General features: G+C 37.4%; 1 protein-coding gene across 2 annotated transcripts in view; it reads right to left on the bottom strand.

The window, feature by feature from the left end:
* Positions 1-21709, bottom strand: part of KLHDC1 (kelch domain containing 1) — a 49207-nt gene extending 27498 nt beyond the window's left edge. The window contains exons 1-4 of one of the 2 annotated variants that reach the window (XM_059915695.1): positions 21420-21709; positions 4451-4521; positions 3854-3971; positions 3301-3419 (exon numbers count right to left, since the gene is read on the bottom strand). In XM_059915695.1, the coding sequence (XP_059771678.1) occupies positions 3301-3419; positions 3854-3971; positions 4451-4521; positions 21420-21515 (404 nt within the window). In that variant the 5' untranslated portion in view covers positions 21516-21709. The remainder of the gene's footprint in view (positions 1-3300; positions 3420-3853; positions 3972-4450; positions 4522-21419) is intronic. The other variant, XM_059915696.1, reaches the window with a different exon arrangement.
* Between the last annotated feature and the right edge of the window lie 4229 nt (positions 21710-25938).

Below are 25938 nucleotides of genomic sequence, written 5' to 3'. Positions count from 1 at the left end.
GTGGAGCAACTAGGCCCGTGAGCCACAACTACTGAGCCTGCGCGTCTGGAGCCTGTGCTCCTCAACAAGAGAGGCCACGATAGTGAGAGGCCCGCGCACCGCAGTGAAGAGTGGTCCCCGCTTGCCGCAACTAGAGAAAGCCCTCGCACAGAAACGAAGACCCAACACAGCCAAAAATAAATAAATAAATAATTTAAATAAAAAAAAAAAGATAATATATGTATATTTAAAAAAAAAAAAAAAAGATGTGGTGTGTATGTATGTACACACACACACACACACACACACACAAACAAACACAATGAAATATTACTCAGCCATAAAAAAGAATGAAATTTTGCCATTTGTGACAACATGGATGAACTCAAGATATTATGCTAAGTGAAATAAATCAGAGAAAAACAAATACTGCATGTTTTCACTTATGTGTAGAATGTAAAAATCAAAACAAAGAACAAATATGAAAAAACAGATACAGAGAACGAACTAGTGGTTGCTAGAGGGGAAGGGTGGGGGATGGGTGAAATAGTGAAGGGATGAAGAGGTACAAACCACCAGTTATAAAATTTAAAAACTAAATAATAAAAGATAAACTTGGATTCATATCTCATACCATTCACAGGTTTTTACTGGTTCTTTTTTTTTTGGCTGTGCCACACAGCTTGCAGGATCTTAGTTCCCCGACCAGGGATCAAACCCGTGCCCTCAGCAGTGAAAGTGTGGAGTCCTTACCACTGGACTGTCAGGGAAGCCCTCCCAGGTTTCTAAAAATAACAAAAGTACTAGAGGAAAATATGTGAGAACTAGTTTATAATCTTGGAGTGGAAAAAACCTTTGCAATTGACTCAAAGTCAAGAAGCCAGAAAAGAAATTATTGATAAATTTACCTAAATAACAGCTTTAAGAAGCTGTTTAAGACACGCAAAACACACTTTATGCAAAGTCAAAAGACAAATGACAACCTGGAAAAAATATTTTCATATATCACAGTCAAACACTAATCTCTTTATACATAAATAACTCCTAGAAATCAAGAGTATCAAATAAAATAAATAAAAAATAATTAGCAAAGGATCAATCAAATAAAAAATAATTAGCAAAGGATTTATTTTTCAGTTCAGAGAAAAAGAAATAAAAATTGCCCTTAAATATATGAAAATTAAAATAAGACTGAGGCATCACATCTCACCTAAAAATTTGGCCAAAAACATCTAAGTTTGCCTGCAAATTCTTGGCAAGGCTGGGGACAAAGAGGCACTCCATTATTGACAACACAAAACAGCACAAATTTATTGGAGGAAAAGTTGGCAAAATCCAATGTTATGGATTGAATTGTGTCCCCCACAAAATTCATATATAGAAGTCCTAAGCCCCTGTATTTAGAATGTGACATTACTGGCTACTCAAAGCAGAGTACTAATGGTTATCAATTTGTAGGGCCAGAGAAAGCAACAACAGCATAATCATAGTTGGTTTCTCTTTAAATCTGATTAATCCACAATTCAAAGGTTTAAGATTTTCCTTTCCAAATTCTCATATTCTAGAGAGTATTTTGATCCATGTACCTTTTCATGACCAAGATAATCTTATTCCTTACCCTCTGGAATTCTGATATGCTTTTTGAGAATTATAAAATATTCTGTCAAATTTTAATGTCTGCCTTTTGTATTCAAAATATAAATGTGTATTATTTAAACTGATTGTTCTTTAAAACTTAACACCCTCCATCTTAATTATTATAAGTGCCCCCTGCAGTTTAAAAAGAGATTTTTTTAAAATAAACTGAATATTGAATAAAGCAGAGTAGGAATTACTGCAATTAAGAAGGCAAAACAATTATATTTTCTAGAAATAAAAACATAAGAATAATTAAAAAAGAATGTGACCTTATTTAGAGACAGGGTCCTTATAGAGGCAATCAAGTTAAAATGAAGTCATGAGGGTAGGTCCTAATCCAATATGACTGGTATTCTTACAAAAAGGGAAAATTTGGAGACAGACAAGCACACAGAGAGAATGCTATGTGACTATGAAGGCAGAGATCAGAGTGTTGCTTCAACACACCAAAGGTTGCCAACAAATCACCAGAAGCCGGGGACAGGCATAAAACAGATTCTTTCTCAAAACCCAGAGAACGAACCAACACTGCTGACACCTTGATCTCAGACTTCTAGCCTCCAGAACTATGAGACAATACATTTCTGTTGTTTATTCAGTTTATAGAACTCTGTTACAGCAACCTTAGCAAAATAAACATTTATCACAATTATAAATGTATTATCCTTTGACCAGAAATCAAATTCTGGAATTTTATCCAACAAATAGATCTGCAATCATATGTATATATACACAAAGATATTCATTTAATCTAAGTGTTGCGTCATCTATATGGGAAAGTTTAAATAAACTTGGTATATCCACACAGGAGAATACTATGCAACTGTAAAAACAAAAACAAAATCAAGCTTTCTAACTAGAGATACAGAAAGATTAAAGTTCCCCATGGTATACTGTTGACTAAAAGAAGTCCAGTGGTTGAGACACCGCACTTCCAATGCAGGGGGTGCGGGTTCGATCCCTGGTCAGGGAACTACAATTCCCATATGCCGTGTGGCATGGCCCCCTCAAAAAAAAAAAAAGGAAGCAGCAGGGTGCAGAATAGTGTACGGAGTACACCGATATTTGTGTAAGGAGGAGGAAGAGAAGAGCACGTACCTATGTATTTGCTTCTATCTGCACAAAGTCACAGGGATGGCAGTTGTTCCCAAACTTGCCTGCACTTGGAATCACCTGAGGAGCTTAAAAAAATCATACCCCCAGTGATTGTAATTTGATTAGTTCTGGGGTATCACCTGGGCTTCAGAGCTTTTAAAAGATCCCCAGATTATTTCTCTGGCAGACAAGTTTGAGAACCACTGCTATAAAAATACAAAAGATATTAATAAAAGTAGCCATTTGTGCATGTGGAGGGTGGGAACAGGATGGATGGGGACAGGAGTGGGAGCCAGACTTTTCATCATATCCTCTTTAATATGGTTTTGATTTTTGAACCATGTAACTGTATTAACGATTCAGAAAATTAATAAAGTAATGAATTTTTAAAAACCAAATAGCTGCTTCCACCATGTTTATTCTTATGACCTGGCTCTTATCCAGGTTCAAAACTGCCTTTAACATCAGTGTCAAAACAAGTTTGTAACTATCTTGAAAAAAATTTCAGACTTTCAAGTTTTCTCTATTTTGGTCACAAGCTGTAATCCTTACTTGAGTGCAGTTAATGAGATGGTTTTGCTGCATTACCTGTCTTTATATACCCAGCAGGAAAGTTTATCACGTGGTGTGGGTGGTTGACCTTCAAAGTTGGTGAGTTTTTCCCAAACATAGGTTCCATCTCTTGTTCGCAAATTAACAAAATAAAGCTTTTAAAAGAGGAGAACACCATTAGCAGACAGGACATTGGAAAATTAAACATATGTCACAGGGATATGTGATCCAAAATTAATAATATTACTTTTTCATTTTTAAAAGGTAAAAATTTTAATTGTAGAGTTAATGAAAATGGAACTATGTTTTAGAAGCAAAAATGATATATGAAAAATACTGAAATGGATCTTTTCCCATCATGCTCTTGTCCTATGAATATCAACTAAGTACGTAGTTAATTCTGAAGCAGAAAGACATGGCAGAAGAGAGCATGATGCTGCATTTTCACCCTATCTTTCAAACCTTATCATCATAAGCTCAAGCTTTTCTACATATGTCTTCTTTGTAAAATACATTCGTAAACTTGTGAGATGAAGTGACACATTAAACATTACATTTTTCTGCGCTCTGAATTGAAAAAAAAAATTACTCGATTGCTGTATCCTTTGTCATCATATCCTCCAAAAACGTATAGCTTTCCATTAATGCAAGCACCGCAACTTCCTGACATGGAGGTAGGGAGTTCTCCTTCCATGAGGTGCATCGTCCTGCAGCAAGAGTAACGTGGAATTCCATAACTTTCCAGAAAAGCAAATTAAGATTCCCTTTGAACTCCATGAGTACTTTTTCAATGAAAACTGTCACTGACAATTACGATTAAGATGTAATGGTAGCCAATACTGTAAAAACTGTAAGAAGATCCATGGTAAAGATTTTTCAACCTACTGGGGAAGAAAAAGTTACAAAATCTTCACATGTCACCAGAATTGGGAATTAGTTAGTAGAACAAAGCAAAGTCTTCAGAAACAGCCTTAGTCTTGAGAGGAATAGTAGAGGACAAAGAATGGAGAGAGGAAGCGAGTTGGGGAAAGAAACAGCCAGAGAGAATAAAGCATTGAAAGAAAAGGAAAGGGAGACAATATAATGTTGCAGCACATTCTAAGTATGGTCTCAGACTCCCTGTGGGCGATGACAGCAGTTATAACAGATATTAAGACTGGACATTCTATAATTTAAAGTTACTTACCACAACCCACTATCAATCTCATAGGTCCAAATCTCATCATTAGGCAAATATACTTCATTGTCTTCAATAGACTAAAAACACAGAATACATAAAATTATGTTTATTAATTACAAAGTAACAACTAAGTAGTTCCTCAGGATGGGAAAACTGCAATGGAAATAGTACAAAACACAAAACCATAAACAGCCTCAAAGATGACTTTTTCAACAGAAATAAAGATAGATCAAAAGGGAAGGGGAAGACAGACATTTTCTAAGAGAAAGTGGGCAAACAATAAGGGTTAGAATACAAAATAGCAAGTACATGAGTCTCAAGAAGAGACTCAGGGTAGTTAAACCTTACAAGGAATTTCAAGTAAGAGAAAATAGCAAAACAATAACATTACAGCAGAATACTGAAGAATGTGAAGCCAGGAAGAAAAGGAGTATCAAAAAAGGGCAATATATTTTGGGTGAAGGGAAGGAGTTAAGAAAGGAAACTTAAAGCATAATTAAGAGCACTGTATCATATACCTTGATTCACTAAACATATTTTTTGAGTGCCTACTATGTGCAAGCATAGTGTTAGATATTCATTAAATATAGAATCTAAGGATCAAGATAAATTTAGCTAGTCAAAATGACAACTCAGAATCTGAATAATCTCTAAAGAAGCCGATAATATAAACAGAATAGTACATTCTGATATTTATGATGAAAAGAAAAATAAGAATAGAATAATAATTTTCTTTATGTTAAGTTTAAAAACTTAGGGGTTAAAACAAATCCTTACATAAATCTATCATGATTACTTAGAATCTATAAAATAACTCAAAAATAGCTAGTTGTAAAAGATGTCAGTTTAAGAATTTCTAAGACTATATGATACATAAATTATTAACATGCTAAGCAGAGTTAGTTAATTTTCTCATTGCTATGTTAGTTAAATTTTTAAAATAGTATCTTGGCTACCAGGTCTGTCTATGCCTCTGTCTCTCTCTCTCTCTCTCTTACACACACTCTCTCTCACACGCACACTCTCTCTCTCCCATACACACACAGCAGAAAACCATTATATTAATTCCAAGGAAACTTCCACTCATGTCTGACTGAGGAAACCATATTACATGGCTAAGTAAATAAATGTTAAGAAAGGGAGATTATAATTGCTTGATTCTAAAGTTTAATGGCATCAGGCTCTAGTAGTCTCACGCGTACACCTTTACAACAGAAACAGTATGAAAATGGATTCTGTTACTATTCTGCTTAAGTCCCTTCAATGCTTCCCTGTTGCTTTCAGGATAGTCTAAAATCCTTATGATTCTGTGCTATATGGTACCTGCTATCCCTCCAAAGTTCTTCTTGCCTTTAGTCATTACGCTCCAGTCTTCTTTCAGTTTCCTTCGTACTTTCTCAGCAATTTCACTCCTAAATTATCCCTTCTCTTCTACATCATCAAGTTTCCCTCTCTACTAGATCACTCCTATCAATACCTAAACATGCCTTAGTATGACTCATCTTTAAAAAACAAAAAAAAAAAACCAACTCTCCCATAACTCTTTATCTTATTTCTCTGCTCCCTTCACAACAAAATTTCCATACTGAGTTAACTATAGTAGAAGTCTCCATTGCTTCACCTCTCATTATTTCATCAGTCCAGACTAATCAATCCAGACTCATTCCACTAAAACTGCTTTTGTCAAGGTCACCCTAGAAAAAGAGAACTAGTGAACTGATTCATCCAGAAACATAGCCCAGAGAGATGGAATATATAAAAAAGAAGAGACATGGAGGAAGAGAGAGAAGAACTAAGTCTAATCAGAATTACATTAGGATGTAATAGAGAGAATGAGGAAGAGGCAATATTTGAAGAGACAAAGCCTGAGAGTTTTGCAAAATTGTTGAAAGTCATCAATCCTGAGATCTAGGAAGTCCTAACAAGTTCCAAGCAGGGTAAATAAACAGAAATCCATACCTAGATACATCATAGTAAAACTGTATATCAAAGAAAAAGATACACTCTCAAAAGCTGCCAGAGAAAAGAAAGATCATCTTCAAATGAATGGCAACTAATGACTGACTTCTCATTAGCAACAACTCAAGACTAAATCATATTAGCCAATGTGCTTAATGAAAGTAACTGTCCACCTAGAATTCTATACTCAGTAAAAATATCTTTTAAGAACCGAGGTAAAATAAAGAAATTTTCAAACAAAAACTGAGACAGCTGGCCAATAACAGACCCTCACTTTAAGAAATTCTAATAGATGTTGTACTTCAGGCAAAAGACAAATGATCAAATTTAAACATCTGAAATGCAACAAGCAATAGTGTGACAAGATACTGGTAAAGTGTGTGGGTAGATTTAAACATAAAAAAGGCTAAGCTTTTTTTGATGCCTAATTTAAGGCGGGGGTTGGGGGAACAGGATAGGACTAACTAGGGAAGAGGGTGCTCAGATTTAAAAGTTTGTGAAGTATTTGAACCCTGTGGAAAGAAGTAAAATGATTAACTTTGAACTTCGTGAAGCATTCATGCTGAAATAGAGTATCTACTAGATGACTAGAAATAAATCATCTAATTTCTATACAAGCAAAGAGAAAAAAAAAGGAAAGATAACAAAAAACTCAAAACATTTTCAAAATGACAAAGTTAAAGAAGGAGGAGGAGGAGAAATGAAGGGGGGCAAATATAAAACACATCTGACGAAAAAAGTGTATCAGAATTACTTTCAGTAGAAATAGGCTAAACTCTCTAGATATGTCAGACTAGATAAAAATAAAATCCAGCTATTTTCAGGTTATAAGACATATCTAAAATATAAAGATACACAAAGTTTCCATCAGAAGATATGCCATGCAAATACTAACCAAAAGAAAACTAGTGTAGCCATATTAACACCAGCAAAATAGATTTTAAGGCAAATATTACTACAGATAAAGAGGATCATTACAAAATTATAAAATGTTCTATTAACCAGAAAGCTATAACAGTTCTGAATTCTGGATTCATATACACCCAAAAAGGTAGCCTAAAGATATACATATATAAAGTAAAATCTGACAGGATCATAAGGGGAAACTAACAAATCTACAGTTAGAGTGGGAGTTTTTAATTTTAATACCTGTTACAGTTATTAATAGAACAGGAAGTAAAATAATAAAAAAAGGATATAGGAGATTTGAACACAACTAGCAAGATTAATAAAATGTACACATATAAAACACGCCCGTGAAGTGTCTGTGTATATATATACCTATACATGCATGTATATGTACATATATAATTAGAATATATATTCTTAATGAGAACAAAGAGTATATTTATGAAAACTGATTACATGTTAGTCCTTAAAGCAAGCCTCAACATTTTCCAAAGGACTGGTATTAGATAAGTAGAGACCACACTCTCTGAATATTAACACAATTAAGTTAGACATTAATAACAGAAAGGTAACTATAAAAACAGCATATTGTTAGAAATTTAAATTATTTTCCTAAACAACTTATGGGTCAAATAATAAATAATAATGGAAAGTATAAAATACTAGAACTAAAATGACAAAATACTGCTTATCAAAACTTGAAGAATACAGCTAAAGAGGTATTTAGAAGAAAATGTATAGCTTTATATACTTACATTAAAGAATTAAAAAGTCTCAAAAAGAATGAGTTGAGCATCCAACGTCAGAAATTCAAGAAATAACAGCATAATAAACCCATAGAAAGTAGGAAGAGGGCTTCCCTGGTGGCGCAGAGGTTGAGAATCTGTCTGCCAATGCAGGGGACACGGGTTCGAGCCCTGGTCTGGGAAGATCCCACATGCCACGGAGCAGCTGGGCCCGTGAGCCACAACTACTGAGCCTGCGTGTCTGGAGCCTGTGCCCCGCAACGGGAGGGGCCGCGATAGTGAAAGGCCCGAGAACCGCGATGAAGAGCGGTCCCCGCACCGCGATGAGGAGTGGCCCTCGCTTGCCGCAACTAGAGAAAGCCCTCGCACGAACCGAAGACCCAACACAGTCAAAAATAAATAAAATAAATAAATAAATAAAGTAGCTATAAGAGCACCCAAGCCCTTACATTAAAAAACAAACAAACAAACAAAAAAACCCAAAAAAAAAAAAAAAAAAAAAAAAAGGAAGTAGGAAGAAATAAGAAGGAGCAGATATTAATGAAAATTTTAAAAACAACAGAGAGGATCAAGTAGACCAAAAATTGGTGTTTCTGAAGGCTGATAAACCTGTGGCAAGACTATTCAAGGTGGGTGGCGGGGAGGAAAGGAAGGCACCATTTGACAATTCTAGGAATGAAAAAGGGGCCATATCTATAGCTACTACAGAGAATAAATAGTATTATGAACAACTTGAGTTTATACCAATAAATTTTAAAACCTAAATGAAATGGATAGACTCCTGGGGCTGGAGGTGGGAGTGAGGAAACTTGACTCAAGAAAAAATGGAAAATGTGAATAATTCCACAGCTTTAAATAGATTGAATCAGAGATTTAAAACCTCCTCCACAAAGTACCAAACCCAGATGGCTTTAAAGATGAGTTCTTACAAACACTCAAAGAACCAATAATTCAATCTTCCAAAAAATCTATTCCAGAATATAAAAGAAGGAACACTACCCAATCCACTTTTGAACATAGATGTAAAATTGCTAAAACAGTAATTAGTAAATAGGATCCAGTGATGTATAAAAAGGGTAATATATTACACTAACTTGTACTTAATCCAAGGAATGGAACATTGGTTTAATATTACAAATATTACTTATTTTTTGTATAGTCATCATAGTAAGAGATCAAAGAAGAAAAAACAATTATCTCAGTATGATGCAAAAAAATCACTCTTGAAAACTCAACATTCATAAATTGAAAATCAGGTAGAAGGACATGTCATTAATTTGAAAAAGGCCATCTACAAACAAACAAATAAGCAAAACCCTAAAGCAATCATCAAACTTAATGGTTAATAGTTGAAAACAATCACTCTGAGATTAGGAGCAAGAAAAAATTGGCTTCTATTTAACATTGTACTTCAGGTCCACCAGTGGAGTAAAGAAAAGGAAAAAAAAGGAATAAAGATTGGGATGCAAGAAACAAAACTGTCATCATCTGTAGATTACATGACTCTACATAGAAAATAAAAAGATAATTAACAGATGAATTTCAAAAATTAATATAAGAAAGCTTGCCAGAATAAAAAATATTCAAGTCAACTGCATTTCAAAACACCAGAAACAATCAAGAAATTTTTTAAAAAGAAATTTAGTCTTTAAAAAACAATAAAAAATACAAAGAAGCCAAGAATAAACCCAACAAAAGATATACAAGATCCCTATGAAGATACTATAAAACTCTATTGAAAGACATCAAGAAGTCCGGCATAGAGAGACATACTATATACCTGGATTTGAAGTCTCAATTTCGTAACATGTTTATCACCCTCAAATGATCTAAAGATTGAGTACAGTAACATAAAATCTCAATATGGTACTTTATTTGACAATCTGATTCTAAAGTTTATACAAATGAACAAGCGCTATGGAAAACAATTTAGCAGTTCTAAAAGTTGAATGTAGAATAACCATTTGACCCAGGAATTCCACTCCTAGGTACCCAAAAGAATAAAAAATAGGGGCTCGGATACTTATATGCCAATATTCATATCAGGACTATTCACAATACACAAAAGGTGGCAACAACCCAAGTGTCCCAACAACAGATGAACGGATAAACAAAATGTGGTATATGCATACAGTGTAATCGTATTCACCATAAAAAGGAAGGAAGCTCTGATACATACTGCAACACAGCGAACCTTGAAAATATTATGCTAAATAAAATAAGCCAGACTCAAAAAGACAAATATTGTATGATTCCATTTATATGAAATATCTAGGAAAATGCAAATACATAAAGACAGAATGATTAGAAGTTAGCAGGGACTGGGGTAAGGAAGGAGGGAGAGTTTCTGTTTGGAGTAATGAGTTTTGGAACTAGATAGTGGTAACACTGCACAACATTGTGAATGTAATTAATGCCACTGAACTGTACACTAACCTGGTTAAAATGGCAAATTAAATGTTTTATATATTTTACTATTATTGAAAAATAGTAAAGAAAATTCATACAAAAGAACAAAAGCCCCTAAATAACCAAAATATTCCTGAAGAACAAGAACAAGATAGGGTGGGGATGGGGCTTTTACCAGCCAACATTTAGACTTCTAGTAAAGCTGTTATAATTTAGATACTGAGGTTCTGTCACAAGAATAAATAACCAGACAAACTGCACAGAATAAAGCACTTAGAAACAGACCACACATACATGGAAACTTGATGTGTAACAAACTGAGTTTGCATGTTAGTAGGGAAAGAGGGGACTATTTAATATATGACATAAGAACAACTGGTTATCCACACTGAAAATATAATGAAATTGGATCCCTACCTTAAACCAACCAAATAAAAAATTCAGATTAAAAAAAAAAGATTTAAACATGGAAGGCAAAACCAAAAATCATTTAGAAGACAATATAGGAGACTTTATGATCTCCACACTGGGAAATATTTCTAAAGATGCAGAAAGCACAAAGCATTAAGGAAAAGACAGAAATTACATTAAAATTAAAAACTTCTGTTGAACAAAGGATAATCATCAAGAAATTGCAAAGATAAGCTACAAACTGAGAAGACATATTCAACTCATATAACTATATAATTAAAGTATTCCTATAAATCAGTAAAAGACAACTCAATAGACAAATGAGCAAAAGACAGGAACCAGCATTTTTACAGAAGAGAAAACACAAATAGTTCATAAGGCTATGAAAATACACTCCACTATAATCATGGAAAGTAAACAAAAACCACAATGAAATATCATGTCATGCTCACTGGATTGGCAAAAACTTTAAGGCCAGATGGCATCAAATGTTGTCAAGGATGTGGAGCAAGGAGGGGGCTGGTGGTAGTGTAGATTGATACAAATATTTTGGCAACACTCACATTCCCAAGTAAATTTGGAGATGTGTGCACCAGGCAACCCAGCATTCCATTCCTTGGTATATGCCCTAGGGAGTGTGCATGTCCTGCTGTGTGTATAATAGGAGACATGTTACCAAGAATGCTCACTGTAGCATTGCTTACAATCCAAAAAAACCCTGAAGCATTCAAATATTCATCAATAGTGGAATAGATAAGAAAATTGCTGTAAATTCACACAATAGAATATTATACAGGACACACATCAAATGAATGCATCCAGGGATGATTTTCAAAATATTTAATAACTGGACAGCACAGAAACTGACCAAACAGAATAAACACCAAGTAAACACAGGTACAGCCATGCAAGTGCACACCAGCTGAATACAAGTAATGTGTGAATCTAAAAAACATAATGTTAACTAAAGGAATTAAGTCATGAAAGAAAACACATGCTCTGATTCAAAAACCAAATAATATATTGTTTAGAGACAGATGCATGTGTGATAAAACTATAAAGAAAATAGTGATTAATAAGAAATCAAGTTTACTGAGCTCTGACCACCACAGCAACAGTCAGCTCTACTCACCACCAGAGCCTCCCATCAAGCCTCTTAGATAGCCTCAGTCACCAGAGGGCAGACAGCAGAAGCAAAAAGAACTAAAATCCTGCAGCCTGTGGAACAAAAACCACATTCACAGAAAGACAGACAAGATGAAAAGGCAGAGGGCTATATACCAGATGAAAGAACAAGATAAAACCCCAGAAAAACAACTAAATGAAGTGGAGATAGGCAACCTTCCAGAAAAAGAATTCACAATAATGATAGTGAAGATGATCCAGGACCTCGGAATAAGAATGGAGGCAAAGATCGAGAAGATGAAAGAAATGTTTAACAAAGACCTAGAAGAATTAAAGAACAAACAAACAGAGATGAACAATACAATAACTGAAATGAAAACTACACTAGAAGGAATCAATAGCAGAATAACTGAGGCAGAAGAACGGATAAGTGACCTGGAAGACAGAATGGTGGAATTCAATGCTGCAGAACAGACTAAAGAAAAAAGAATGAAAAGAAATGAAGACAGCCTAAGAAACCTCTGTGACAACATTAAACGCAACAACATTCGCATTATAGGGGTCCCAGAAGGAGAAGAGAGAGAGAAAGGACCCGAGAAAATATTTGAAGAGATTATAGTCGAAAATTTCCCTAACATGGGAAAGGAAATAGCCACCCAACTCCAGGAAGCACAGAGAGTCCCATACAGGATAAACCCAAGGAGAAACACGCCGAGACACATAGTAATCAAAGTGGCAAAAATTAAAGACAAAGAAAAATTATTGAAAGCAGCAAGGGAAAAACAACAAATAACATACAAGGGAACTCCCATAAGGTTAACAGCTGATTTCTCAGCAGAAACTCTGCAAGCCAGAAGGGAGTGGCATGATATACTTAAAGTGATGAAAGGGAAGAACCTACAACCAAGATTACTCTACCCGGCAAGGATCTCATTTAGATTTGATGGACAAATCAAAAGCTTTACAGACAAGCAAAAGCTAAGAGAATTCAGAACCACCAAACCAGCTCTACAACGAATGCTAAAGGAACTTCTCTAAGTGGGAAACACAAGAGAAGAAAAGGTCCTACAAAAACAAACCCAAAACAATTAAGAAAATTGTCATAGGAACATACATATCGATAATTACCTTAAACGTGAATGGATTAAATGCTCCAACCAAAAGACACAGGCTTGCTGAATGGATACAAAAACAAGACCCATATATATGCTGTCTAGAAGAGACCCACTTCAGACCTAGGGACACATACAGACTGAAAGTGGGGGGATGGAAAAAGATATTCCATGCAAATGGAAATCAAAAGAAAGCTGGAGTAGCTATACTCATATCAGATAAAATAGACTTTAAAATAAAGAATGTTACAAGAGACAAGGAAGGACACTACATAATGATCCAGGGATCAATCCAAGAAGAAGATATAACAATTATAAATATATATATTCACCCAACATAGGAGCACCTCAATACATAAGGCAACTGCTAACAGCTATAAAAGAGGAAATCGACAGTAACACAATAATAGTGGGGGACTTTAACACCTCACTTACACCAATGGACAGATCATCCAAAATGAAAATAAATAAGGAAACAGAAGCTTTAAATGACACAATAGACCAGATAGATTTAATTGATATTTATAGGACATTCCATCCAAAAACAGCAGATTACACTTTCTTCTCAAGTGCACACAGAACATTCTCCAGGATAGATCACATCTTGGGTCACAAATCAAGCCTCAGTAAATTTAAGAAAATTGAAATCATATCAAGCATCTTTTCTGACCACAACGCTATGAGATTAGAAATCAATTACAGGGAAAAAAACGTAAAAAACACAAACACATGGAGGCTAAACAATACGTTATTAAATAACCAAGAGATCACTGAAGAAATCAAAGAGGAAATCAAAAAATACCTAGAGACAAATGACAATGAAAACACGATGATCCAAAACCTATGGGATGCAGGAAAAGCAGTTCTAAGAGGGAAGTTTATAGCTATACAAGCTTACCTAAAGAAACAAGAAAAATCTCAAGTAAACAATCTAACCTTACACTTAAAGGAACTAGAGAAAGAAGAACAAACAAAACCCAAAGTTAGCAGAAGGAAAGAAATTATAATGATCAGAGCAGAAATAAATGAAATAGAAACAAAGAAAACAATAGCAAAGATCAATAAAACTAAAATCCGCTTCTTTGAGAAGATAAACAAAATTGATAAGCCATTAGCCAGACTCATCAAGAAAAAGAGGCAGAGGACTCAAATCAATAAAATTAGAAATGAAAAAGGAGAAGTTACAACAGACACTGCAGAAATACAAAGCATCCTAAGAGACTACTACAAGCAACTCTATGCCAATAAAATGGACAACCTGGAAGAAATGGACAAATTCTTAGAAAGGTATAACCTTCCAAGACTGAACCAGGAAGAAACAGAAAATATGAACAGACCAATCACAAGTAATGAAATTGAAACTGTGATTAAAAATCTTCCAACAAAGAAAAGTCCAGGACCAGATGGCTTCACAGGTGAATTCTATCAAACATTTAGAGAAGAGCTAACACCCATCCTTCTCAAACTCTTCCAAAAAATTGCAGAGGAAGGAACACTCCCAAACTCATTCTATGAGGCCACCATCACCCTGATACCAAAACCAGACAAAGATACTACAAAAAAAGAAAATTACAGACCAATATCACTGATGAATATAGATGCAAAAATCCTCAACAAAATACTAGCAAACAGAATCCAACAACACATTAAAAGGATCGTACACCACGATCACGTGGGATTTATCCCAGAGATGCAAGGATTCTTCAATATACACAAATCAATCAATGTGATACACCATAATAACAAATTGAAGAATAAAAACCATATGATCATCTCAATAGATGCAGAAAAAGCTTTTGACAAAATTCAACACCCATTTATGATAAAAACTCTCCAGAAAGTGGGCATAGAGGGAACCTACCTCAACATAATAAAGGCCATATACGACAAACCCACAGCAAACATCATTCTCAATGGTAAAAAACTGAAAGCATTTCCTCTAAGATCAGGAACGAGACAAGGATGTCCACTCTCACCACTATTATTCAACATAGTTTTGGAAGTCCTAGCCACAGCAATCAGAGAAGAAAAAGAAATAAAAGGAATACAAATTGGAAAAGAAGAAGTAAAACTGTCACTGTTTACAGATGACACGATACTATACATAGAGAATCCTAAAAATGCCACCAGAAAACTACTAGAGCTAATCAATGAATTTGGTAAAGTTGCAGGATACAAAATTAATGCACAGAAATCTCTTGCATTCCTATACACTAATGATGAAAAATCTGAAAGAGAAATTATGGAAACACTCCCATTTACCATTGCAACAAAAAGAATAAAATACCTAGGAATAAACCTACCTAGGGAGACAAAAGACCTGTATGCAGAAAACTATAAGACACTGAGGAAAGAAATTAAAGATGATACCAACAGATGGAGAGATATACCATGTTCTTGGATTGGAAGAATCAATATTGTGAAAATGACTATACTACCCAAAGCAATCTACAGATTCAATGCAACCCCTATCAAATTACCAATAGCATTTTTTACAGAACTAGAACAAATCATCTTAAAATTTGTATGGAGACACAAAAAACCCTGAATAGCCAAAGCAGTCTTGAGGGAAAAAAATGGAGCTGGAGGAATCAGACTCCCTGACTTCAGACTATACTACAAAGCTACAGTAATCAAGACAATATAGTACTGGCACAAAAGCAGAAACATAGATCAATGGTACAAGATAGAAAGCCCAGAGATAAACCTACGCACCTATGGTCAACTAATCTATGACAAAGGAGGTAAAGATATACAATGGAGAAAAGACAGTCTCTTCAATAAGTGGTGCTGGGAAAACTGGACTGCTACATACATGTAAAAGAATGAAATTAGAATACTCCCTAACACCATACACAAAAATAAACTCAAAATGGATTCAAGACCTAAATGTAAGACTGGATACTATAAAACTCATAGAGGAAAACATAGGAAGAACACTCTTTGACATAAATCACAGCAAGATCTTTTTTGATCCACCTCCTAGAGTAATGGAGATAAAAACAAAAATAAACAAATGGGACCTAATGAAACTTCAAAGCTTTTGCACAGCAAAGGAAACCATAAACAAGACGAAAACACAACCGTGAGAATGGGAGACAATATTTGCAAATGAATCAACGGACAAAGGATTAATCTCCAAAATATATAAACAGCTCATTCAGCTCAATATTAAAGAAACAAACAACCCAATCGAAAACTGGGCAGAAGACCTAAATAGACATTTCTCCAAAGAAGACATACAGATGGCCAAGAAGCACATGAACAGATGCTCAACATCACTAATTATTAGAGAAATGCAAATCAAAACTACAATGAGGTATCACCTCACACCAGTTAGAATGGGCATCATCAGAAAATCTACAAACAACAAATGCTGGAGAGGGTGTAGAGAAAAGGGAACCCTCTTGCACTGTTGGTGGGAATGTAAATTGATACAGTCACTATGGAGAACAATATGGAGGTTCCTTAAAAAACTAAAAATAGAATTACCATATGACCCAGCAATCCCACTACTGGGCATATACCCAGAGAAAGCCATAATTCAAAAAGACACATGCACCCCAATGTTCATTGCAGCACTATTTACAATAGCCAGGTCATGGAAGCAACCTAAATGCCCATCGACAGACGAATGGATAAAGAAGTTGTGGTACATATATACAGTGGAATATTACTGAGCCCTAAAAAGGAACGAAATTGAGTCATTTGTTGAGACGTGGATGGATCTAGAGACTGTCATACAGAGTGAAGTAAGTCAGAAAGACAAAAACAGATATCGTATATTAACTCATGTATGTGGAACCTAGAAAAATGGTACAGATTAACCGGTTTGCAGGGCAGAAGTTGAGACACAGATGTAGAGAACAAACGTATGGACACCAAGGGGGGAAAACTGCTGTGGGGTAGGGATGGTGATGTGCTGAATTGGGCGATTGGTATTGACATGTATACAGTGATGTGTATAAAATTGATGACTGATTAAAAATAATAATAATAATAAAAAACGAAATCAAGATAGTGGTACCCTGTGAGGGTGGGAGGAAAAATATAATCAGTGAAGGATAAACAGGAAGATTCTAAGGTACTGATTCTAGCTGATTTTTGAATCTGGAAGTTAAACACGACAGTTATTTTACATACTCTTTTGTACATACATTTCAAATTTTAAAATTAAAGAATAAAACTTTAAGAAATGAATATTAGGTAACTCACGGAATCATCAAGGAAGCTGGAGAACCAGCCTCTGATCTATGTGGAGAGGAGCAAGGCCTGAAACCCTTCCAGAGAACCAGTCTGATGCGCCAACTGCCCCAGTCACTGGTGAGCATCAAACTGCAGCTTGTAGCACTGCCTTTTATGCCAGGGACCTTATCTTCCTACAACTTCTACTGCTCGCTAAGAATCCTCTTTAGGTCTTGATTTTTACAGGTTTATTCCTGAGCCCAAATCTAGCACACATACATCTAACAAACAGCATCTAAGTTACTTGCTCACAACCTAGCTGCAAGGGAAGCTGAAAAATACCGGGCACTCAGGTTCTTTTATATTGGGCACCTACCATGAGCCATGCCCAATTCTGGACACTGGAGACACAATAGGGAACAAAATCCCCATCTTTATAGAATATACATTCTATGAAGGTAGGTAGGAGGTACTCAGACAACTAAAATAAATACTCCAACAAGACTCGCTTAGTGGGGGATACTACAAGAGGAAGGGGATTCAAATGCTGGGCATCTGAAAAGAATAAATGTCTTCCACATAATATGGATGGTCTGTGTCACCATCTATGAATATATAAAGTGAACTATTAAGTTAAAGAAATACACACTTAAGGCTTTTAATACACATTGCTAAATTTCTCTTCAGAAAAGGTTACCAGGGCTTCCCTGGTGGCGCAGTGGTTGAGAATCTGTCTGCCAATGCAGGGGACACGGGTTCGAGCCCCGGTCTGGGAAGATCCCACATGCCGCGGAGCACCTGGGCCCGTGAGCCACAATTACTGAGCCTGCGTGTCTGGAGCCTGTGCTCCGCAACAAGAGAGGCCGCGATAGTGAGAGGCCTGCGCACCGCGATGAAGAGTGGCCCCCGCTTGCCGCAACTAGAGAAAGCCCTCGCACAGAAACGAAGACCCAACATAGCCATAAATAAATAAAAATAAATAAATTAAAAAACCTGTGGGTTGGTTGTTCTTTAAAAAAAAAAAAAGGTTACCAGTGCATGAGTAATTCATTTCCCCATGCTCTTCTCAAAAATTCTTTTTAATATTTGTAAATTGGAAAAGAAAAAATTCATTATTTTCAGCTGGGTTTCTTTGATTCATATTCTATTTTTATTTCTTCTTTTGTAAACTGCTGTGCATATCCATTGCTCATTTTTCAAGGGAAATATTCATCTTTAATTTTACAGGACCTTTGTCTATCATAAATGTTGCAAATACCTTCCCCAGTTTGTCATTTGCCTTCTTATTTTTTGATGTTTAAAAAGCACAGATTTTAATTTTTTAAAACTTTGAACTTGACTGCTCTAAGATGATTAAGCAATTTTCACTTACGTTAAAAAAATTTTTGGTCTACCAATCTTTTTCCCTTATAGTTTTTTCCCAATTCAGTTTTTCTTTTCCCAACTCAAGATTTTACAAGAGTCACATATTTTCTTTGGTATCATATAGCTTAACTTCTCTACATTTGTCAATCCTAAAACTCCACTATCATTTTCCTCCAGCTGTCCCAGGACCATTTATTGAATACGCAATTGTTTTTCCAGAATTGAAATGCTACCTTTTATATACAAAATACTCTTATATGCTTGGCTGTTTATGTTATTTCTTCTCCATTCCATCATGCTTTCTCAACGTGCATCAGGACCACTGATTTAAAAGTATCATAATATGTTTTAATATCTGGTAGTATAAACCTTCATTCTTTTCAGACATTTTCTAAATTGATTCTTCTTCCCTTTAAGTCCTATTCAAAACAGAAATATATAGTTAAACATATTCAGCTGCTAGCTTCTATAAGGAAAAGTTTAGGGCAAAATGTATTAATATCAATTGTGTTAGGGAAATAAAACTGTTCATATGATTAAACAGTAAGAAGAAAGCATATCATCTGTAAGGATGCTAAAACACTGTGCTTCTCCAAAATTTGGAAAAAACTACTCACAACTTTTAAATGCTCCTAGTTGCAATACTAAAGTTTGTATGAATTTCAGTAATGTCGAAAGGATATGGAAGAACTAGGAGCAAGAGAATATTCTGGCCCCAATTATAATTTACTACTTACTTTTTTCAGCTTTGCTGCTCTTACCTTTAGAGGTAGGGCTGTTTTCAGATACAATGCCCTTTAGAAAATGCTCAACGATAGAGTAATAAGTAATTTAGACAGATATATGTTGGCCATTCAAGTTTTAGGACATACATTTGTCAATTTTAACACACATTGTGTTAATGAGGAGGAAAATTGTGCTTGGAACATACAATCTGGGATCATCTGACCATTATTCTTAACTGCTGACTACTGGATTACCTCCAGATTCCAGGGCCTTTTAGCTGTTCAGAAGGATCTGAATAAAACAATTGTGGGAAGGATTCTATTTTTTCTCAAGATATGCCATGTCTTCTTTTCTGCCTCCTACTCTCCCTTTCCTTCCGCTTATGCCTTAGACATATTTTAAGCGCTGACAACCCCTGGAATTTAAAAAGTAGTAGACTTGATCTAAATCTGTGTGGTACTTTCCAGGGTGGTTCATAGAGCATTTACTCATTGGATCAATCAGTAGTAGGAAGTATTTCTATTCACTGACTGCCACCTGAAGACCTGAAATCTTATCAATTACACAATTTTCAAGATTAAAATGAGATATAAAAAATTCAGACATTTCAGTTATGGGCCCAACAGAAATCTATACTGTCACAGATATAAGATATTACAGATTACTATTTTAAGTGAGATTTTTTTTTCATTTAACTTTTACAATATTAAGAATCAATATAGCAGATGAAGTTTGACACCTGTACATCTTCAAGTGGCAGAGCTCAAAAACAACTAAAATATTTCTTCTGCAAAAACCATCATTATATCTAGACTACTTTTTCATCAAGAACAAATGGTAGAAATATTAGACCTTAAGAGAGCATAGTCACCTAATTTATGTTTATCATAGAAAAAACAGCCTTTGGAAATCCAATATACCTATGTTGGAATCTGCTGCCCTTGAGGTCAAACGGTCATTCAAATTATTTACTCTTACTGATTCATCTTCCTTATTTTTAAAATGGGGACATTACTTACCTTACAAGATATGGTAAGGATTATACAAGATTAAGGATATGAGATTTCCTAGCACATGCCACGTATAGTAGGCACTCAAATGTGAGTTCTGATTTTCTCATCCTGATACTGAATCAAATTAAAAATAAACACACAAACAAAACAACAACAAAAACCAACTTGGATCTGAGAATCATTTAACATATACAGTATGTTCTTTATTTCAGTGAGTGGTTCAGTCATGTTACATCTGTCACATAATAGCATCGAGTCAGTCAGAAAAATGTAGGTTCTACATCCAGTAGAACTCCAGATGGCTCGCTTTTTTTTTTTTTTAATCTGTACACTAAATGGGTTGTTTTCCATCTTTAGAATCCTTGACTCTATTATCCTACGATTATAGAGACAAAACAAATACACATATTCAAACCTCCACTGTAGTAAGAATTTTAAAGCATAATACTCTTAAGTATATTGTTGCTAGTACAAGTCTGTTTTGAGGCTCAAAAAAATTTCGTAATTATCCCTTGGTAAAGGAATGCCTCTAAAAATTACTTAGAAACACTTAAATGCTTCAGTGATTTCGATATTTCGGATCGCGCCGCGGGAATAAGGAAATATTTACAAAATAATATAGCACGGCATCCTCGGTGGGCTTTTTTGAGTCTGCGCAAGCAGTTAAAAATGATCATCAATCGCGCAGTAACCGACTGAGTGCTGGGTAAGCCGGGTTATCGGCCAGCTGCGAGGACCGGGGGAACTGGAGAGTGGGAAGAGCCCCGGACTGGGGTTTGAAGGCTAGATTCCTAGTAGAAGCAACGGCGGCGCGGCGTCAAGCCCTGGCGCAGCGGGAGAGCGGCCGACGGCGGAGGGCCGGGCGGGGCGCGGGGGGCGCCGGGCGCGCCGGCCTGGGCCGCGGACCTGCCCCCGCGTCGGGGCCGGGTGTGGGCGGGTGCTCGGCGGCCACTCTGGCCGAGAAGCCGGGCAGGCTCCCGGCGCGAGTCCGCCCCGTCCCGCCTCTTCCCCTTACCACGTAGCCCCCCCACACGTAGAGGAAGTTTCCGTCCACCACTGCGCAGTGGCCGCTGCGCTCCTCGGCCACGCAGAACAGCTGCGAGTCCGCCATCCGCGCCGCCGCTGGGCCCAGCCGCTCGGCGCGCTGCAGCCCCCTACCCACGGAGCGGCCTTTCCTCCCGCCCGGCTCCCCCACGCACGAACGGAACGCGTCGAGGGTCGAGATTGGTGGGAAGGCGGCACCAGTGCGGCTGCGCCGTGCCGAAGCCCGCCCGGGAAGCCGAGCCTGGGGCGGTGTCGCCAGTTAGGGATGCTTGAGGTCTGAGTGGGCAGGGAGGTGCCTTGGCTTCCCCGCAACCCTGCCACCCGCTGATTTCGTGTCCCTTGCGATTGTGTTATGTGGGCGAAACAACCTGTGTACCTTATCCAGTGGCTCAGTGGACTTCTGGTCCATGGGCTTGATGCTGCTGTGACTTAAATCAATATGTTAATACATTAATGCTTTGTGAGGGTTTGCCTTTTCCATTCAACCTCTAGCAGAGATAGTTATCCAGAGAGAGAGAGAGAGAGAGGACTTTAAATATATATGTAAAGATACATGTATATATATGTATATATATACATTTTTTTTTCAGGTAAGAATTTTCTAAAACGTATGCCAGCAAACTACGGCCCTGCAGGCCAAATCTTTCCGCTGCCTGCTTTTGTAGCACCCACAAGCTAAGAACAGTTCTACGTTTTTGAATGGTTGAAAAAAATTCAAAGAAGAATGATATTACTCATGAAAATGATAGAAATCCATATTTCAGCATCTGTACATAAAGTTTTATTGCCACACAACCACCCTAATTCGTTTAAGTATTGTCTATGGCAGCTGATGTAAGCCACAGAGTTGAGTAGACAGAGCTGAGTAGCTGCAACAAAGACCAGAAAGCTCCCACTGCCGAAAATATTTACTGTCTGGCCCTTTCAAGAAAAAGCTGGTTAACCCTTGCTATGAACTGATGTACTGAAGTAAAACTAGGGCCAGGAGGGAAGAAAATAATTATACCAGCGTCTATAAATGCACTTGTCCAGAGTTACCCTTGGAAGAGAACGTGGCCGCCCACCACTCAGAACAAGTTAATTTATTCATTTATTCGGTATATATTTATTAAGTGCCTGCTTGCTGTAGATAGTTGGTATTGAGGCCCTGTTAAACCCAAACGCTGAAGGAATCAAGTATAATTGATTCCTCAGAGCCTTGTAGTAGTAGATACTAAAGAAATACTAAATATGTAGATAATGAATATCTGTTGACTGAATGAATAAACAAAATGAATTTTTTTTTTTAAACAAAATGAATTTTAAGATGAATAAGACGTAGTTCTACCACAGGGACTTCAAAGTCCAGTTAGAGGGAAAGAGATGTAAAGAAATGCATGCAGTGTGGGATGAAAAGTGGCATAGTAGAAACGTGGACAAAATACAGCAGAAAAGAGGAAAGGAAATACACGATCTATTGGGCACAGGAGGCGCACAAAGGGAGACACAAGTTTTTCTTTTTTCTTTTTGTCTCAGCAACACCTAGAGTTTTTGTTTGTTTGTTTTTTAATTTTATTTTTATTTTTGGCTGTGTTGGATCTTCGTTTCTGTGCGAGGGCTTTCTCTAGTTGCGGCGAGTGGGGGCCACTCTTCATCGCGGTGCACGGGCCTCTCGCTGTCGCGGCCTCTCTTGTTGCGGATCACAGGCTCCAGATGCGCAGGCTCAGTAGTTGTGGCTCACGGGCCTAGTTGCTCTGCGGCATGTGGGATCTTCCCAGACCAGGGCTTGAACCCGTGTGCCCTGCGTTGGCAGGCAGATTCTCAACCACTGCGCCATTAGGGAAGCCCTCCAAGTTTTTCTTACAAGTTGTATAAATAGTTCCCTATGAGTGTAGAATGCTTGCAGGGAGCAGCCAAGGATAAAGCTGGAATAGTCAATCTTGCAGCCTTGTCATGCTAAAGAGTCTGAGCTTTAACTGTAAGGCCAAAGGGTCTTAAGCAGGGGAGTAAATAATGTAACTTGATTATTAGAACTTTTACTTTGGATTGGCGGTGGGGTGTGGAGGCGATCAGGACTGAAGGCAGAAAAGCAGATGGCCCCCAGGACAGCTCTGGTGTAAAGTAGGTGCTCATAAATGGTAGTAGCAGTAGTAGTAACCCCTCTTGAGCACTGGCCTTGACCTCCATTTCCAGGGGTGAGGTGGGGTCCGTCTCCAGATGGCACCCTGTGTCCCTAGCAATGACACGTTAGCTCTGGGGGTGCTGAGACCAGCTCTCGTTGTTGTTATTAACGTATGGAACCTGGTGGTCCTTTGTCCCAGAAACTCCCTTTCCACCTGCAGTGGAATGCCAAAGCCCTCTCCAAGATTTCTGTGAATTCTTAGGGCTATAATCTCATAGTCACCTCTGGCTTTAAGCTCCTACTGCTACTGGAGCAATTCCATTTACAGGTTTACGGATCCTCTCCCCACGGAGCATGCTATTGCACATCACCCCAGACCTGAAACATAGAAGCACATTGTATTTTCTTTCAAAACCCACTCTTAAAGGTCATTTGTACTTCTACTAAATTTTACTGAAGTAAAAGGTAAAAGTAAAAAGATGACAGAGAAGGGGTTTATATCACAGAAAGAAAATAATTTCAAATAGAACATGATTACCCTCATTCCTAAAACCACATCAGCCACGTCACCATTCTGGCCTTGTCAGAGACAAACCAGTTCGGACACTAGTTAAAGAGGCAAGGATAGATTTTGTTCAGTAACAAACTATTGTGATGGGGAAGAGGATGCACTGTGAACTGAACTGAACTTTGTGGAAACTGAAGGCAGGAGACTTTAAAGCTTTCAGCGTACCGAGGGAAGGCACTGAGGGGTGCTGAAGAGGGTTGATCCCTGTGGCTAGGCCATCTGGGCTTGTTAATTGGAGCATATCCAGAGAACAAACAAACTTCTTCTGTCTTTATGACTAGAGGCAGGATGCAAGTTAAAGCAAGGTACCCAGTAAAATTAGGCCTTTATCTTCCCACAGGGATGGGGAGCAAGAGTAAGAATTATCTCCCGGGCTTCCCTGGTGGCGCAGTGGTTGAGAGTCTGCCAGCCAATGCAGGGCACACGGGTTCGGGCCCTGGTCTGGGACGATCCCACATGCCGCGGAGCAACTAGGCCCGTGAGCCACAACTACTGAGCCTGCGCGTCTGGAACCTGTGCTCCGCAACAAGAGAAGCCGCGATAGTGAGAGGCCTGCGCACCGCAATGAAGAGTGGCCCCCGCTTGCCACAACTAGAGAAAGCCCTCGCACAGAAACGAAGACCCAACACAGCCAAAAATAAAAATATAAAAAAATAAATTAAAAAAAAAAAGAAAGAATTATCTCCCTATATGTTTGCATTTCAAAGAACTCTCAGATGCTTGGAGAAACAGTTTTGTTTGGTAGATTTACACCTCAAAGGCAGAGAAAGGATTTATAATTGCAAGCTTTCTAAAGTAACTGCTATAAGGGGGGGTGGGAGGGAGGGTTCAGGGGCCTATCTGCCAATCACCAGGTTTGGGGCTGGAACAAACAGTAAATTCTCTTGGCAGCCTTGAGCTTTTTCAGGCAGGCACTCTAAGCGGCACTGGAGTCATTCTAGGGGTGTGGGCTTGAGCAGTTAGAAACTATGCTAGTGCTTGTTCAAGTCTCTTAGTATGGCAGGGGCGCGGGGTCTGGACGAAATCATTTGTGCCAAGAGTCTGCAGTTTTCACAAGTTAAGGTTGAGGCTTAGTTGAGTATAGGGCTCAGAGGAGCTTGACTAGAGTTTGGTCAAGAAGAGAGTCTTGATCACCTTTCCGCTGGCCTTCTCTCCTTAGGCCCTAGCCTCAGGACATTCTGCTGACTCCTCTCTACATTCTCCCCTCCAAGACTGTCCCCCAGGAGTAGCATTCCTTTTAACATATGCAAAAATCAGCTCAAAATGCATTAAAGACTTAAACATAAGACCTGAAGCCCTAAAACTCCTAGAAGAAAACAGGGGGAAAGCTCCTTGACATTGGTCTTGGCAGTGATTTTTTTTGGAGATGACACCAAAAGCATAGGCAACAGAAGCAAAAATAAGCACATGGGACTACCTCAAACTAAAAAGCTTCTGCACAGCAAAGGAAATAATCAACAAAATGAAAAGGCAACCTACAGAATGGTAGAAAATATTTCCCAATAATATACCCAGTGAAGGTTAATATCTTAAATATATAAGGAATTCATAAAACTCAGTAGAGAAAAAAAAAAAGATTAAAAAATGAGCAAAGCACCTGAACAGACATTTTCCCTAAAAAGACATACAAATGGCCAACAGGTACATGATGTATAATACCAACATGTACATCACTAATCATCAGGGAAATGAAAATCAAAACCACAATGAGATATTGTGTCACACCTAGTAGGATGGCTGTTGCCAAAAAGTCAAATATAATAAGTGCTGGCAAGGATGTGGAGAAAAGGGAACCCTGTACACTGTTGGTGGGAATGTAAA

Source organism: Balaenoptera ricei, chromosome 2 (genome assembly GCF_028023285.1).
Source record: "Balaenoptera ricei isolate mBalRic1 chromosome 2, mBalRic1.hap2, whole genome shotgun sequence".
Lineage (NCBI taxonomy): Eukaryota > Metazoa > Chordata > Mammalia > Artiodactyla > Balaenopteridae > Balaenoptera > Balaenoptera ricei.
Note: the sequence above shows the minus strand (reverse complement) of the source record. Positions and strands in the feature narration are given on the sequence as shown.